Here is a 16,733-nt window from a genome sequence, read left to right as displayed (position 1 = left end):
ACCATATCTTGGTGTAAATATTATTTATTGTTCTATTTTGCTCTCAATAAATATAGAGATAGTGTGATGTAAACTGAGTATACCCTGTTGTAATCATGAACTAAACCGGAAGTCAACAAACAAACATGGCCTCCAAAAGCAAAGGAAAACAACGTGGGGAAGACATACAACAAGAAGATGTCTTTCAGGCTGTTGTAATTGCGGATAGTTTTAATGTTCGATTTGCTCCAATTACAAATGAAAAGCCTAAGGTAATTTCCAGCTATTTTTCACCATTCTGTTAGCTGCTGACGTCCAATATTGAAACATCTGATGTGATGCAACTGCCAGGGAAGGATAACGAACCCGAGTTTACAGTGTATATTGTTAGAAAACTGCACAAATTGGGAATACACTGAAAAATATCGATAAATTAGTAAAATTCAAATTGTAGTTATTACAATGGCTGGAGGTTGATATACACACTGAGTCTAATAACCACAATTTCAACATTCCTCTATCCTTGGATATAGTAAGACACAATACAAGTTCACTTGTCAGGACTTTTATATTACTTGCAGAAGGAAGGCAATGACACAACTTGTAGTAGGAAAGAAGGAATTAGCATGGGGTCCCTTCAACTGTAGTCAGGAGCTCTACCACTGAGCTATCCAGGCCGAATTCCATGGTCATTATAGCCCCAATTAATATTTTAACAAATCAAGAGACATAGACAATATGATGATGGTTCTATGTCTCTTGAGCTTACAGCTGAGCTGTCTGATGCCAGAGATTAAACCAGTATGAACAAGCATTCTTCCCCCAAATATTAACATTCCAGGTTCTTTGGTCAACTTGTCAATACCAGAAACCTTGTCATGGCATCGATTGAAATAGGCCGGGGACTCAAACCAGCCCCCCCCCCCCCCCCCCCCCCAAAAAAAAAAGATCTTTTCATAGGTGCTCTATCAACCAAGCAAATCAGCATGGAAAATAAAACCAATTTGATCCATACATATGAATCAAGATTACTAGATTTATTGAACCATTTTGGTCAGGTGCTTCATAATTTTTTTGTCTTAATTGATATTCTGGAAGTTAAGTCTGTAAAATGTGCAATTGATACCTTTAATTTTGTATTATCTTTTTTATCCTCTCAGTCCCTTCTGCCATTGGCCAACATTCCAGTTCTGGATTATACCCTAGAATTCTTGGTCACTGCGGGAGTGCAGGAAATCTTTGTTTTCTGTTGTCACCTAGCAGATCAAATTAGGACTCACATAAGGTATGTACATGATTAGCTGCAGGTCTGTAGCCCTCGCTCTGAAACAATTCGGATGGACGACCTGGGAGCTACAGTGCCTCCCATGGTAAAAAACTGCAATTTATGGGGCACAAAAAAATGCGCTAGTTTTGGACTGATTAACCTTTTTTCTCACAAACTCTGTAAAAACAATTAGTACCATTAATTTCTTCAGGCAATTTACTACGGATATTGTCACTTTACTTGCCTCACATTTTTTCTTAAACACGATAACTGACCTCAGAAAATGAAGTATATTAATTCACATCAAGATCTAGAGTCGCCATTTTTAAATGTAAACAAACTGCAACACTTCAATTTACAAGGCTGGTGATGGTGTTTAAAAGACTATCAGAGGCAAGTGAAGTGACGATATCTGTAGTAAAATGTCCAGGATTTTTTTGGGATCAAATATTTGTACAGAATGTGTTTATGAATGAGATTAATCAGTCCAAAACTAGCGCAGTTTTTGTGCTATGTAAATTGTAGATTTTTACTTTCATACTATCATACTATCATACTATCATAGTTCGGATGGACGACCTGGGAGCTACAGTGCCTCCCATAATGGGAGGCACTGTAGCTCCCAGGTCGTCCATCTGAAATTTTTCAGGCCAAGAGCTACAGACATGCAGCTAGTACATGATAACAAGAGAGATAGATGTCACATCAAGACACTAGTCTTTTGTACGTAATTATGATTCAGAAATAAAATGGATGAAATCAGTGAAATAATAAGCTGTATGACAGTTTAGTGTACAGCACAGGGGATGGGAGGACATACTCTCTGAAGAGTTAAAGGAAAGACTTTATGGTGGTAAGAGAAGTGAAATGCTCAGCAGTCAACCAGTGGTGTTTGACACAGGCTTCAGTTGTTATAATAACAGATCCATGGTTTCGGGAATGACAAATCTGGATTTACCTTATTTGATAAGTTTAAAATAACAGTACCATGCTAATATCCTAATATAAAATTATGTTTAAAATCACTTACAGTTAATTATAAATTACAGGCAATCGAAATGGAGCGAGTGTTCCAGTTGTACCATTACCCCGGTCCTATCTGAGTCCTGCATGTCAATGGGCGACGCCCTCAGAGAAATACACGACAAGTCAGTCATCCGTAGTGACTTTGTCCTGGTATTCGGAGACACTGTCGCCAACCTCAGACTCCAGGATGTTCTACAGGAGCACAAGTGAGTCTGCAGATTTGTAACTGTGGTTGTTGTATCAGTGACTGTGGTTGTTGTATCAGAGAGTGCGGTGGTTTTATCAGTGAGTGTGGTTGTTGTATCAGTGAGTGCACGGTTGTTGTATCAGTGAGTGCGCTGTTGTTGTATCAGTGGCTGCAGTTGTTGTATCAGGGAGTGCGGTTGTTGTATCAGTGAGTGTGGTTGTTGTATCAGTGAGTGTGGTTGTTGTATCAGTGAGTGCACGGTTGTTGTATCAGTGACTGCAGTAATTGTATCAGGGAGTGCGGTTGTTGTATCAGTGAGTGCGGTTGTTGTATCAGTGAGTGTGGTTGTTATATCAATGAGTGCAGTAGTTGTATCGGTGACTGCAGTTGTATCAGTGTGTGCAGTTGTTGTATGAGTGAGTGTGGTTGTTGTATCAGTGACTGTGGTTGTTGAATGCAGTTGTTGTATCGGTGAGTGCGGTTGTTGTATCAGTGAGTGTGGTTGTTGTATCAGTGAGTGTGGTTGTTATATCAATGAGTGCAGTAGTTGTATCGGTGACTGCAGTTGTATCAGTGTGTGCAGTTGTTGTATGAGTGAGTGTGGTTGTTGTATCAGTGACTGTGGTTGTTGAATGCAGTTGTTGTATCGGTGAGTGCGGTTGTTGTATCAGTGAGTGTGGTTGTTGTATCAGTGACTGCAGTAATTGTATCAGGGAGTGCGGTTGTTGTATCAGTGAGTGCGGTTGTTGTATCAGTGAGTGTGGTTGTTATATCAATGAGTGCAGTAGTTGTATCGGTGACTGCAGTTGTATCAGTGTGTGCAGTTGTTGTATGAGTGAGTGTGGTTGTTGTATCAGTGACTGTGGTTGTTGAATGCAGTTGTTGTATCGGTGAGTGCAGTTGTTATATCAATGAGTGCAGTAGTTGTATCGGTGACTGCAGTTGTATCAGTGTGTGCAGTTGTTGTATGAGTGAGTGTGGTTGTTGTATCAGTGACTGTGGTTGTTGAATGCAGTTGTTGTATCGGTGAGTGTGGTTGTTATATCAATGAGTGCAGTAGTTGTATCGGTGACTGCATTGGTTGTATCAGTGAGTGCGGTGGTTGTATCAGTGAGTGTGGTTGTTGTATCAGTGAGTGTGGTTGTTGTATCAGTGACTGTGGTTGTTGTTTCAGTCCATTGGACTATAGATTCCTTTTTAACACGAGTACTAATGTAAAATTTTTATTTTAACCATTTTACATCAAATCACAAGAATTTAAAATAGCAAATTTTATCATAGTTTCATTAGTTAACATCTGTCCAAAAAATAGATGCAAGTTTTAAGTTTAAATTGTCTGAAAATTGTTGAATGCAGTTGTTGTATCAGTGAGATTGGTTGTTGTATCAGTGAGTGCAGTTGTTGTATCAATGACTGTGGTTGTTGTATCAGAGACTGTGGTGGTTGTATCAGTGACTGGTTGTTGTATCAGTGAGTTTGGTTGTTGTATCATTGAGTGTGGTTGTTGAATGCAGTTGTTGTATCAGTGACTGCATTGGTTGTATCAGTGAGTTTGGTTGTTGTATCAGTGAGTGTGGTTGTTGTATCAGAGACTGTGGTGGTTGTATCAGTGACTGGTTGTTTTATCAGTGGGTATGTTTGTTGTATCAGTGAGTGTGGTTGTTGAATGCAGTTGTTGCATCAGTGACTGCGGTGGTTGTATCAGTGAGTGTGGTTGTTGTATCAGTGAGTGTGGTTGTTGTATCAGAGACTGTGGTGGTTGTATCAGTGACTGGTTGTTTTATCAGTGGGTGTGTTTGTTGTATCAGTGAGTGTGGTTGTTGAATGCAGTTGTTGCATCAGTGACTGCGGTGGTTGTATCAGTGAGTGTGGTTGTTGTATCAGTGAGTGTGGTTGTTGTATCAGAGACTGTGGTGGTTGTATCAGTGACTGGTTGTTTTATCAGTGGGTGTGTTTGTTGTATCAGTGAGTGTGGTTGTTGAATGCAGTTGTTGCATCAGTGACTGCGGTGGTTGTATCAGTGAGTGTGGTTGTTGTATCAGTGAGTGTGGTTGTTGTATCAGAGACTGTGGTGGTTGTATCAGTGACTGGTTGTTGTATCAGTGAGTGTGGTTGTTGTATCATTGAGTGTGGTTGTTGTATCAGTGAGTGTGGTTGTTAAATGTGGTTGTTGTATCAGTGAGTGTGGTTGTTGTATCAGTGACTGTGGTTGTTGTTTCAGTCCATTGGACTATAGATTCCTTTTTTACACGAGTACGAATGTAAAATTTTTATTTTAACCATTTTACATCAAATCACAAGAATTTAAAATAGCAAATTTTATCATAGTTTCATTAGTTAACATCTGTCCAAAAAATAGATGCAAGTTTTAAGTTTAAATTGTCTGAAAAATAAAAGCAAGATTTTTAAATCCACAAGATGTGGTTCTAGCAATTTTTTGCAGCTACTGATTCCTCATGTTTTATTTGGAATCTACAGTATGTACCATCTCAACACTTAAAAACAAATTTTGGAAGCCTGCCTTTTTGTATATCAGTTGAAATGGAGTCTAAAAAGAATCAGTTTTATTGCGTTTGAAATTATTGTGTCTTTGAAACAAATCATGTAGGAAAATTCAACCTTATGGTTCAAATAGTGGATTTTAGGGGGTAAATGGATGTTGTATTCAATGTTACATTTTTCAATAATAGAGTATTTCAAAATTGATTATTTTCATGTGATTTATATGCATGTATGTACTAAATGTTTACCTTAATAATGTCTGTTTTGTTTTACCAGGAAGCGATTGCAAGATAAGACCAATCCTCAAAACAAAAACTCTGTGATGACCATGATTTTCCAGAAAGTTCCTCCAGGGCATCGGTCTCGGAACAAGGAGGATGACATTTTTTTAGCAGTAGATCAGACATCCAATCGGGTGCTGCATTACCAGAGGGTCAGAGAGCAGTCCAAACTTCAGATCCCAGTGGTAAGAAAACCCACACAGGCCAAGGATATATAGTAATGTTGAATCTGGATGTTGTGCATTTCGACATGTTGTCCAATTCGGCAAAATTATTCAGTCCATTGACATTTTCCTATCATTCTTTGTTTTAAAAATGCTGTGCAATCAGGATCTCGTCTATACTGTTAACTGGCCACAATGAAAAGAACTGACTGCTTATAATTAGTGAGAGTTATCTCCCATAATCTGGCCACTTATCTATCGGCCTTCTGCCAGATAATTACTGCTCAATTATTGATCAACTTTTCTGCCATTGCTGTTGATCTAATCAACTGTGAAATAATATAAATCCAAACTAGCAACTCATTTCAGTTTATGCCATTAAATCTTGTTTTAAATAATTACTTCCACTATTTCTGTCAGGCCGTAACTCTGGAAACCACGGGAGTTAGATTGTCAATATTTTTGTAATGCGCATTACTGTGCTTTCACCAATATTCGTTTAATTCCAATTTTCGTGGATTTCGTTGTTAAGTTTATCCATGAAATTAAATGCTCATTGAAGTGCATATTAATGAAACCACAGTATGTGGTTACACTTACAGAATTACATTTTATTCTGTCAAAATGCTCCATTCTTTATTAAATTCCCGTGTATTTGAATATTTATCCAAAACATTTGTTTCTGTTTACAGTTGTAGATTTACAGTCTGTGTTGTCTCTGTTAACAGTAGTTAGATTTACAGCCTGTGTTGTCTCTGTTTACAGTTGTTAGATTAACAGCCTGTGTTGTCTCTGTTTACAGTTGTTAGATTAACAGCCTGTGTTGTCTCTGTTTACAGGTGTTAGATTTACAGTCTGTGTTGTCTCTGTTTACAGTTGTTAGATTAACAGCCTGTGTTGTCTCTGTTTACAGTTGTTAGATTAACAGCCTGTGTTGTCTCTGTTTACAGTCGTAAGATTTACAGCTAGTGTTGTCTCTGTTTACAGTTGTTAGATTAACAGCCTGTGTTGTCTCTGTTTACAGTTGTTAGATTAACAGCCTGTGTTGTCTCTGTTTACAGGTGTTAGATTTACAGCCTGTGTTGTCTCTGTTTACAGTAGTTAGATTTACAGTCTATGTTGGACCTGTTTACAGTTGTTAGATTAACAGACTCTGTTGTCTCTGTTTACAGTAGTTAGATTTACAGTCTGTGTTGTTTCTGTTTACAGTTGTTAGATTAACAGCCTGTGTTGTCTCTGGTTACAGTTGTTAGATTAACAGCCTGTGTTGTCTCTGTTTACAGGTGTTAGATTTACAGTCTGTGTTGTCTCTGTTTACAGTTGTTCGATTTACAGTCTGTGTTGTCTCTGTTTACAGTAGTAAGTTTAACAGTCTATTATCTTTGTTAACAGTTGTTAGATTTACAGCATGTGTTGTCTTTGTTTACAGTTGTTAGATTTACAGTCTGTGTTGTCTCTGTTTACAGTTGTAAGATTAACAGTATATTATCTTTGTTAACAGCTGTTAGATTTACAGCATGTGTTGTCTTTGTTTACAGTTGTTAGATTTACAGTCTGAGTTGTCTCTGTTTACAGTTGTTAGATTTACAGTCTGTGTTGTATATGTTTATAGTTGTTATATTTACAGTATGTGTTGTATATGTTTATAGTTGTTATATTTACAGTATCTGTTGTCTCTGTTTACAGGATGTCCTAGCAGACAACGCGGATGTACAGCTGAGGTACGACCTACTGGACAGTCAGATCAGTGTGTGTTCCCCTGAAGTCCTGGCCCTCTTCAAGGATAACTTCGATTATCTCAACAGGGACCACTTTGTCAAAGGACTATTGGACAATGAAGACGTAGGTCCACTGTATAATTCATTGTATTCAATTCCTCTCAGTTTCTTTCTCCTTATCTTTTGAATCTTTTTTTGATGTTATCATTTAAAATTACATGCATTACCTTAGGTATTTCAAATGAAATCTGTTTGTCTTGTATTATGTATTATCGCGGAAGTCATATGTAATAGAAGATCAACTGTCAGGTTTACTGCAGTTAAATGCTTTATGTTACAGATCATGGAGAAGACAATACACATGTGTGTCCTCAATGATGGGTACACGGGAAGAGTTTCCAATCTACAGATGTATGACACTGTCAGGTAGGTCAGGATTAAGAGTTCAAAGGTCAGTGTCTGACATGGGCATTGTCGGAAACTAAGGACTAAGACACACTTATGCTGTAAAAGACGTATAACGTCATTATCTTCGACAGCTATTGTAAATAGCCCCAAATGTAAATGTACGTCTGTCGTAAGTTTAAAGTTTAATTGTAGACGTACGATTCATTATGAATAGGTCTCCAGGACTCAATGACCTGTCTGACAGACAATTTTAGATTGATTGATGTGATTTATTGTAGTCGTGATGTGATATGCCGCTGGTCCTATCCTCTGGTTCCTGACACACAGACAGACAATCAGGGTCAGATCATCTCTCACAACAGACACAACATCTACACCAGTAAAGATGTCATGTTAGCAAAGTAAGTAGTTATCACAGGTTTATCATCTTGTTGCCACTCGGCCGATATCTTTATCGCAATAGCTGATATAGGATGGAGATCTAACTTTTGAGGAAATGAAAACATACTAATTCCTATGTTCATGTGTGTGTGTGTTTACATGTGTTTGTTTTTGTTTGACAGAGGTTGTGTATTGGAGCAGAATGTTTTAGTGGGGAGAGGAACCAGAATCGGTAGCAACACTAGGATAACCGACTCCGTGATAGGAAAGGACTGTAAAATAGGTGAACAGTGCATAACATCTGTGAAAATGTATTAAAGTAGCTTAGTATGTTAGGTTAGTAAAAAGTTTAGTCTGTCAGGGTAAGGAAATTTGTGAGACATTTAGCAAGCAAAAATTAAACACGCTTTCTTTATTTGACTGTATATTTTCGTTTCCTCCTCTTGACCTGAGTTTTAATTCTGCGACAGGCAGTGACGTGGTGATAGAGAATGCGTATATCTGGGACGGAGTGACGATAGAAGACCAGTGCTGTGTAGACACTGCAGTGATCTGTGATAACGTTGTGGTGTACGCCTGTACCTCCGTCGGTCCTGGCTGTGTCCTGTCATATAATGTAAGCTCTCCGTAGATAAAAGTGAACTCAATTGAACATACACTCAAACCTTGTTATCTCTAACTAGATGGGATTGGTAGTAGACTTCAAAATATCCAACTGTTTGATATATCAAGGGTAAATTACTTAAAGTATAAGTTTATAAATCACTACTACTATTCATTGAACTCGAGATATCAGTGTTTGAGATATTGAAGTTTAACTGAATTTCACTTATAATTCAACAGTAAGTACATATACAGATTTATATGAACTGGATTAACCATGATTATTTACACTCCTTTTATTGATAATTTAACAGGTAAAGGTTGGACCCAGTGTAAAAATAGAAGCAAGGTCGCGTCTACAGGCAGCCAAGGACATGGATGATGATTTCGGAGACGAGTTGACGGAGGCTGATCAAGGTACAGAATTTATACGCATGGTTTACATTAATTTTCTAATCAGATAGTTACTCCCTTTAGATAGTATAGATACATGTGTCCGGGTAGTACTGTTTACCCAATACATGTATTCGCTGGATATGAAGGGTAAGTTTCTTCCCTTTGGTTTATAATGAAGCCGTAAAACCATTGTTGACTTATACCTGTATTTTCTCCAAGTAGAAGAGTGAATATACAGAGCTAGTATTCCTGTTACACGGATTGTATTTTACTGTAACACTTCAAGCAGGGTTTTATGCTTGCCTGTTTCTGCTGTCCATAGATGTTGATGCAAACTGCTTGATTAACTGTATATCCTAGAGATTTATATATTTCTCTAGATGTGGTCTGCATGATCAATTTTATACATTTACATATGTAATATAGATATATATATATATTTCTGTAGATGCGGTCAGCATAATCAACTACGGCAGTAAGTCCCAAGCCTTCCTCCACCAGCCCCCGGAGGACAGCGATGACGAAGACAACGATCTTGTTCAGGACATGTTTGGTCTGGGCATCCAATCAGAATCCTCCACAGAGGCGTCCAGTTTGTCGGAGCGCTCCAGTGATGACGAGGCCATGCTGGATGATGAGGAGTGTAAGTCATGATATCGGGGGGGCTTATGTGTCCGTCATCACACATGTAATCAGTTAACTATTGATTACATACATATCTGTCAGATTATAGCTGATTTTGTACATTTCCCTTAATTAAAATGATTGTTGTCACATACATTCAAGACATCTTGTAAATCTGTCATACGGAGCTGGGCCCTAGTCCCCACTGATGGGAAAATTTGGAAAGACCATGTCCATAAGATTCAGTAGCTATTTTAAGCTGATTTATTTTTGTAATTTTGTGATGTTTGGGAAGCACACACTAATCAGGAGGGAAAAGTGATACCTGTTTTGCATTAATGGTTATGGGGATTTAATCAGTATCCTCTGATAAAGAAATTTGTGAGCTCTGTGAATAAGAGAAAGTTTTCATAACTTATTTGGCATGTAAGGGAATGGACTTGATATCTTTAAGCTCTTCCAATTTTCTTTTGCAGATGTAGCTTGCACAACTGCGTTTCATCAATCCATTAATTTTGTTTTTCAGTATTCTATAGTGAGCTGTTGGATACATTGGTGAAAGCTAAAGAAGATAACTACAACACAGAAAACCTCATTCTGGAGATCAACTCTCTAAAGTGAGTGTGTGAATTTTTCAACTTGTTGACTGCTTTACTATATGCTTTTCTTATTTCAATATCCTAACATGCCAGTTGTGCTTATATAGTGCTTGTGGGCAAGATTTAAATTCAAATCATCAAGTGTTGGAATTTAAAAAAAAAAATATTGAAGTTCAGTACATGTAACTGAATGTGTCATTTATAAAAAGATATCCAAAAAAAAAAAATTATTAGGTAAAGAATTATTTCAAATTATCTAACAAGCTATATTTCTTACCCAAGCATTTATTTTTCAGACATACTTACAATATAGCTATCCGAGATCTGTATGGTATGGTTATGAAAGGATTAATTGAAATTCCTTTGAGAGACTCACAAGACTTGGAACCAGGTGCTCAGCTAGCCAATGTCAAAAAGGTGATTTAAAACCCACAGATTTGGTAGCTTTGTGATTTACTGCATTGATATAAAGACCTCTTTTTTGTAAGATTTAAATAAAAAAAGTCACCATATTCTCTGTCTGCATTTATCTTTGAGGAATTAGGTCTAATCAGCAATATCTTTCATCATCATATTTTTCTATTTTTTAAAATTCAACAAGAATATGTGGAGAAAAATATGATTCCCAGGGCATATCCTTATGTATATGCAAAACAAGAAAATAAACCTAATTTAATTTAATGTAAACCTAAAAGTTATGTGATATCTTGCTCAATGCTAAAGCAATTCATACAGCAACGGAGTTCAGAACAACAGAGCAAACTTTACAGGATGGTCTCTTTGTTTTTCAGAATTTTGTGAGATATAAACCATTAATTCTAAACTACATCAAGAGTGAAGAATCTCAGCTAGACTGTCTCCATGCTTTGGAGGTAAGTCATGTATAACTCATGAATTTCTCTTCTTGACTACCAAACAAGTACCTGCTTTGATTTGCCAAAGCTCGAGAATAGAAAACACGCAACATCACATACCATGAGATCCTATATTTCTATGCTCAATCTATATTGTACTTTTTTTTATTAGTAGTATATAATATGTTTTCTACCTGTTTTGTACATTTAAATTGTACTGGGTACTGTACTTGATACCATAGCCAGTTCTGGGGTTTGATATTAGGATACTTACAGAAACCTTTTGTGGCATTAGGTATTTGTGTTCAGAGATTACTTATTATTGTTCGTAGATTAGTTGCTTTATCATTTTGAGTAACTTTACGTTATTTAACTTTCTATATCTGTGCAGGATTTTGCACTTTTATCATATTGAGTAACTTAACGTTATTTAAATTTCTACATCTGTGCAGGATTTCGCCCTAAGTAACTTGACATTATTTAACTTTCTACATCTGTGCAGGATTTCACCCTGAATAACTTTACGTTATTTAACTTTCTACATCTGTGCAGGATTTCACCCTGAGTAACTTTATGTTATTTAACTTTCTACATCTGTGCAGGATTTCACCCTGGGTAACTTTACTTTATTTAACTTTCTACATCTGTGCAGGATTTTGCCTTGAGTAACAAGACAGTCAGTACACTCCTAGTCAAGCTCCTCCACATACTCTACGATGCAGACATTTTGTCCGAGGTTGTCCTCATTAAATGGCACAACATGGAGAAAGAAGAAGAATACAAAGCTATTGCAAAACAGGTACGTTTACCTCAAATACATTGTCTTCAGACTCTTGTCTACAAGTTTTAAAGAGGCATGGTCACAAATTTTATTTTTCTGTTTTTATTATTTACAATGCTTGATTAATGCATTTCAAATGATCAAATGAAATTTGGGTGCCCATCAATGAGTTTTAAGCAAGACACAGGGCTCACAATTCTTCGTTATGTAAACAAGGCTCGTGCCCCGTTTTTGTTTACATAGGTTCAATATACCAGTAAAAAATCTTTTTTAAGATGATTTGTCTATATTCTTATTCATTTTAAGCATAAATAAACAGTTCCTAACGATTAACACATTCATTTTAGGTCTAAAACTGGAATTTTCACTTCAACATTCAAAATGTAAACAAAAGCTTTGTTTACATAGCAAGGAATTGTAAGCTCTGTAACTCGCTTATAACTCAACAAATGACATTCAAATTTTGGTTGCCTATTTAAAATGCCTTACTGAAGGATTATAAACATTTAAATTGAAAAAATAATTTTTGCCCAAAATCGTGACCATGCCCCTTTAAGGCTTTAAAGGCCTAAAATGTATCTTAGAAAAGCTGAAAGTTCTACAACTTGATCTTTTGGGAGTCTATCTGTTTTCTAATCTCTAAAAGTCATCCTTTTGAAAGTGTGCAGAATTTTGAATTTTTTTTATTATATATTTCTATGTCAAGTGATTTATTCAGAAGAAAAATGCCATGAATATTATATTTACAGGACGTAGCATCAAGAGAGAAACCTACCCCCTACCCCACTTTTTTCACACATCCATTAAAACATTTTAACACCAGTCTATTATAGTTTTCATTTGACAATTTTTAGAATTGTAAAAGTGCACCACTGTAAATGGTTTATGGCTCTGTCACAAAATGGCTACTTAAATGCTTAAACTGATTTCTTTATCATCGAAATCAATTTGTCTGTTTAATGAATATAAAAATCAGCTTTATTGCTGTTTGTAGATGTATTACATTGATTCCTCGACAGTTCATAGAGTTCATGTATATGTTGTTGGTGCTGTAAGCGAATCGATCGCGACCTTTATTTTGTAGGTGGCGCCCCTAATCAAGTGGCTCGAGGAGGCAGAAGAGGAGACGTCCGATGAAGAGTTGGGTAGTGACTGAAGCAGATTATGTTAAATGATAAACACTTCAGTTGGTGGGTTATACATCTAGAATGTATTCTGTGTCGTGATGTCAAAGTGCTATGGACCTTCATTAAAACCATATCCTTAACAGTTTATGTTTTCATTTCTTTCATTTGACCAATCCAAAATGGATACTTATAATAGTCTAATGAAATTTGAAGTGAAACGTTAGTTTTTGAAGGATAGATTAAACAGATATTTATGGGGAGGTGATGTCGCAGCTATTCAAAGTTATATCATTCTTACAAAACAACAAGCAGATATTCATTTCCCAACCCTCAATTATTAAAGACTTTATTGTAAAACATGAGATCTTGTTTTCCTCAATATGCAGTGGATATCTTCTAGAGTTATGATTGGGAAACATTTAATTTAAAGATTGTTATAGATAAGTTTAGAAATCTTCGATTTTAAACTTTTAATGTAACAGGTTATTAATTTAAAATTTACAAGCTGTTATGAGAACTTAAGTTTAATTTTTTCTCTCAAATTAACTACGCAATTTAGTTTGTAACAAAAAAGGAAATAACCAAACAAACAAACGGAGATGCTTTCATTTGACAAAAATGTTAATCCTCTTGACACTAATCTTTGATATTGGTGTGAGAATCGAATTGTTCCCCGTCCTCTCAACTGAGCGAGTGATAGAAACTCTAACGTCATGATGAACCAACAAGTGCGACCGTCCATCCACAAGAAGTCCGAAAAACAGAAATTACGGGACAGGAATCGTATGCAGCAGTTTTTGGATAAGAAATTCCAGAGATCTCTGAACTCTGTGTCTCCGCCCGCTACTAACGTTACCATCAAAACGACGCATTCGGAAGGAAACCCTACGCAAGGTTCCCATGCGGATTTGGAACTGACCACCACCACCATTCCGTGTCCTGGTGATGTAGTGAAAAACCGTGAAAACGCCGTGGACGAAATAATTAAAGAAAATTCCAAACTAAGAGAACTCACAAAAACTTATGAGAGAAATATTAAAGACCTGAATGGACAGTTACTTTTATTACAGAACCTGTTACAAAAACAATCGAACTGTGCTGCCTTAAAGAGCAATATAGTAGACGCTAAATGGCTTTGAATCAACATATATTGTGAATTGCTGTCAATTATGTATGTTTGCATTGTTTTTAAAGCTTAAACTTTGTGTCAAAGTAGAACTCTGGGACAGAGTTCATTAAGGCTGTGAGAGAGATTGTTATAGATAAGTTTAGAAATCTTCGATTTTAAACTTTGAATGTAACAGGTTATTAATTTAAAATTTACAAGCTGTTATGAGAACTTAAGTTTAATTTTTTCTCTCAAATTAACTACGCAATTTAGTTTGTAACAAAAAAGGAAATAACCAAACAAACAAACGGAGATGCTTTCATTTGACAAAAATGTTAATCCTCTTGACACTAATCTTTGATATCTTCTTAAGTTAATCTCCAGGCAAATTAAATAATTGTTGGACAATAGAAGTGTGAAATTATCGTAACAGCTAGATGTGTGAATGTTTACTTTTCTGGCATGTCATTACTATTCCTTTGTCAAAAAAAGCAATGCCTGTCAAAAAAAAAAAATAATTGTTAGAGAGAATGTTTTAGATCTGGAAGAGAACGGTTGGGCTAACTGTGCTGGAACCCCGCACGTTAGCGTAGTGTTATATTGGGCTAACTGTGCTGGAACCCCGCACGTTAGTGGAGTGTGTGTGATATCGGGCTAGCTGTGCTGGATTTCCGCACGTTAGTGTCGATTTTGTGTACAGAATTATATTGGACTGTCCGTGCAGGAATCTCCGCACGTTCTTAAGTTGTTCTCTCGGAACTCCGAGAATCGGTTTTCATTGGAATACCATGTACCGTTATTTCTTCAACTTAAATACAACTTGTTGAACTTTTGTTTCGTTTTGGAGTTTTTATTCAGCGTAAACTTGAGCGAGTGTAACGAATTGAGCTTTCCCCTGAATTCACCATATGGATGTTAAGAACTTTTACATTACAATTTACAGTCTAGAATACAAATCAAATACAAGATACGTTCGTGAAAGTTGGGTAGTATTTTTAGTAGAAAGCCGATTGGCATGCTACCGGGCTAACCGCAACTTCACGGAAAATTCGCGATAGGAACTTTACATTTAAAATTCATTGGTGAAATTTATACACCAATTTATACATTCACTGTACAAAATTTCTTAAAACATACATTTTTCTATTTTTAGCATTTTAGAGTTACAATTTTTATTTCAAAATCATTTAAATTTTACTTATTTTAAATGCTTTGTTTTTTTTTTCTCACTGTTAAAAGTTAAACTTTATTTCTTAATCGAGGAAATTTATTGGTAGCGTTTTACTTTTTAATTGTATAACCATGGCATCTAAACAATTTGACACTTTTCTGGAAATTATTTAGTTACGACAGATTGTCGGACAATAAGTTAATTTGTTAAATAAACTGACAAATTCCTCGTTCAGGCAAACCTTTGAAGATAAATTCTTTGTGTTATCAGAGCGACACTTTAGCGACTCGCGAAGATTATTCTATTTTCATTACGTCAGAAAACTTATTTACTCATTTCGGCTTTACTTAATCTTCTCTTTGTTATCATACGTACATCGAAATTCATCCAATTGAATATATCACCTTTTTGGCCTTTAGTAATCAGTGTCAGCTCGTAGAAGAAATTCTGTGAAATTAGCCCGCTAGCATTTAAATCAAGTATCCTGATTGGTCAATGAGAGCAATTCCAAATTAAGCCGGATGGTTGGTGAATTTACTTAATTCACTTTCCATCCGACGTCTAAAGAATAAAGAACTTGTTTTAATTTTACGGAATTGTTTCTCTTTTCCATTAGGTAAGCTTGAATGAAATGTTATCTATTTTCAGTATTTAAGGTTTTCATTATATTATTTTATTTTTTTTTTTTTCTGTTGCTAATTTTGATAAATTTTAGTTTGTTTTGTTTAAAATACTTAAGAACATTGATTAACTATATATTTCTTATTATTCGGCGGAACTATGAATTTGTCATTCCAGAATTTTAGTTTTCATTTCTATAAAAAGATATTTCGCGTCATTGTTTATTATGCCATGATACATAATTTTGCTTCATTTCGTCTAAATGTGTGATTTTTATTATTGAATTTCTATGCTGTTAAATGCTGTTTTTATAAAGTTTGAATTCGCCGCGTAATTATTGTAAACCTGTAGTGAACTCTTCAGTGCGAGAAGGTGAATTTAAGAATCGGTAGAAATTCGTCAGCTAAGTAATATTTGTAAGTTATTTCCTCTTTAATTATTTAATGACAACAGTTTATATTTTGTTTTCTAGTTTTCTTGCATTTTATAAGCGTTATGCATTTTCATACTTATGCGGAATTATCGATCCTTAGATTATAAGCGTAAAAACGATCTCGCTTTCTCGCATTGCGGTGTTTTACTACAGGGTGTTTCGAAATATGTTTTTGTTTTAATGCACTTTCCATCCGACGTCTAAAGAATAAAGAACTTGTTTTAATTTTACGGAATTGTTTCTCTTTTCCATTAGCAACCAGTAGAAAGCCGAGTGGCATCCTACCAAGCTATTCCCCAACTTAATCATATTCACAAACAGAGAAAGTCTCTGTGTGAAATCTGTATTATGTAAGGAATAAGGAATCATTCTTTGAGTATTATGATGTGATAATTTGATCGGGGCATGATCAAATCCAATAAAGCCCGAAGGGCTTTATGATAGATTTGATCACGCCCCGAACGAAATTATCACCGCATAATATTCAAAGAATGATTCCTTAT

The 16,733-nt window shown here is 35.8% G+C and overlaps 1 protein-coding gene across 1 annotated transcript; it reads left to right on the top strand.

Annotated features, from left to right (window-relative positions):
* Nucleotides 1–94: 94 nt before the first annotated feature.
* On the top strand, nt 95–13,042 carry LOC128192533 (translation initiation factor eIF-2B subunit epsilon-like). Its single transcript, XM_052865280.1, has 16 exons — nt 95–251; nt 1,140–1,264; nt 2,296–2,478; nt 5,238–5,427; nt 7,093–7,248; nt 7,465–7,550; nt 7,811–7,933; nt 8,096–8,196; nt 8,384–8,529; nt 8,831–8,933; nt 9,361–9,555; nt 10,063–10,153; nt 10,432–10,552; nt 10,927–11,007; nt 11,642–11,788; nt 12,855–13,042. The coding sequence occupies exons 1-16, from the start codon at nt 126–128 to the stop codon at nt 12,924–12,926; spliced, it is 2,046 nt and encodes a 681-aa protein (XP_052721240.1). The 5' UTR covers nt 95–125; the 3' UTR covers nt 12,927–13,042.
* The last annotated feature ends 3,691 nt before the right edge of the window (nt 13,043–16,733 follow it).

The sequence above is a fragment of the Crassostrea angulata genome, chromosome 7 (genome assembly GCF_025612915.1).
Source record: "Crassostrea angulata isolate pt1a10 chromosome 7, ASM2561291v2, whole genome shotgun sequence".
Lineage (NCBI taxonomy): Eukaryota > Metazoa > Mollusca > Bivalvia > Ostreida > Ostreidae > Magallana > Magallana angulata.
The sequence above is the reverse complement of the archived record's forward strand: the minus strand, read 5'-3'. Positions and strand labels throughout refer to the sequence as shown.

Coding starts and splice junctions, on each gene's coding strand:
- LOC128192533 (XM_052865280.1), top strand. CDS start 126: ATGGCCTCCAAAAGCAAAGGAAAACAACGTGGGGAAGACATACAACAA. Junction 8,530..8,830: donor GCTGTGTCCTGTCATATAAT/GTAAGCTCTCCG, acceptor ATAATTTAACAG/GTAAAGGTTGGACCCAGTGT. Junction 10,553..10,926: donor AGCTAGCCAATGTCAAAAAG/GTGATTTAAAAC, acceptor TTTGTTTTTCAG/AATTTTGTGAGATATAAACC.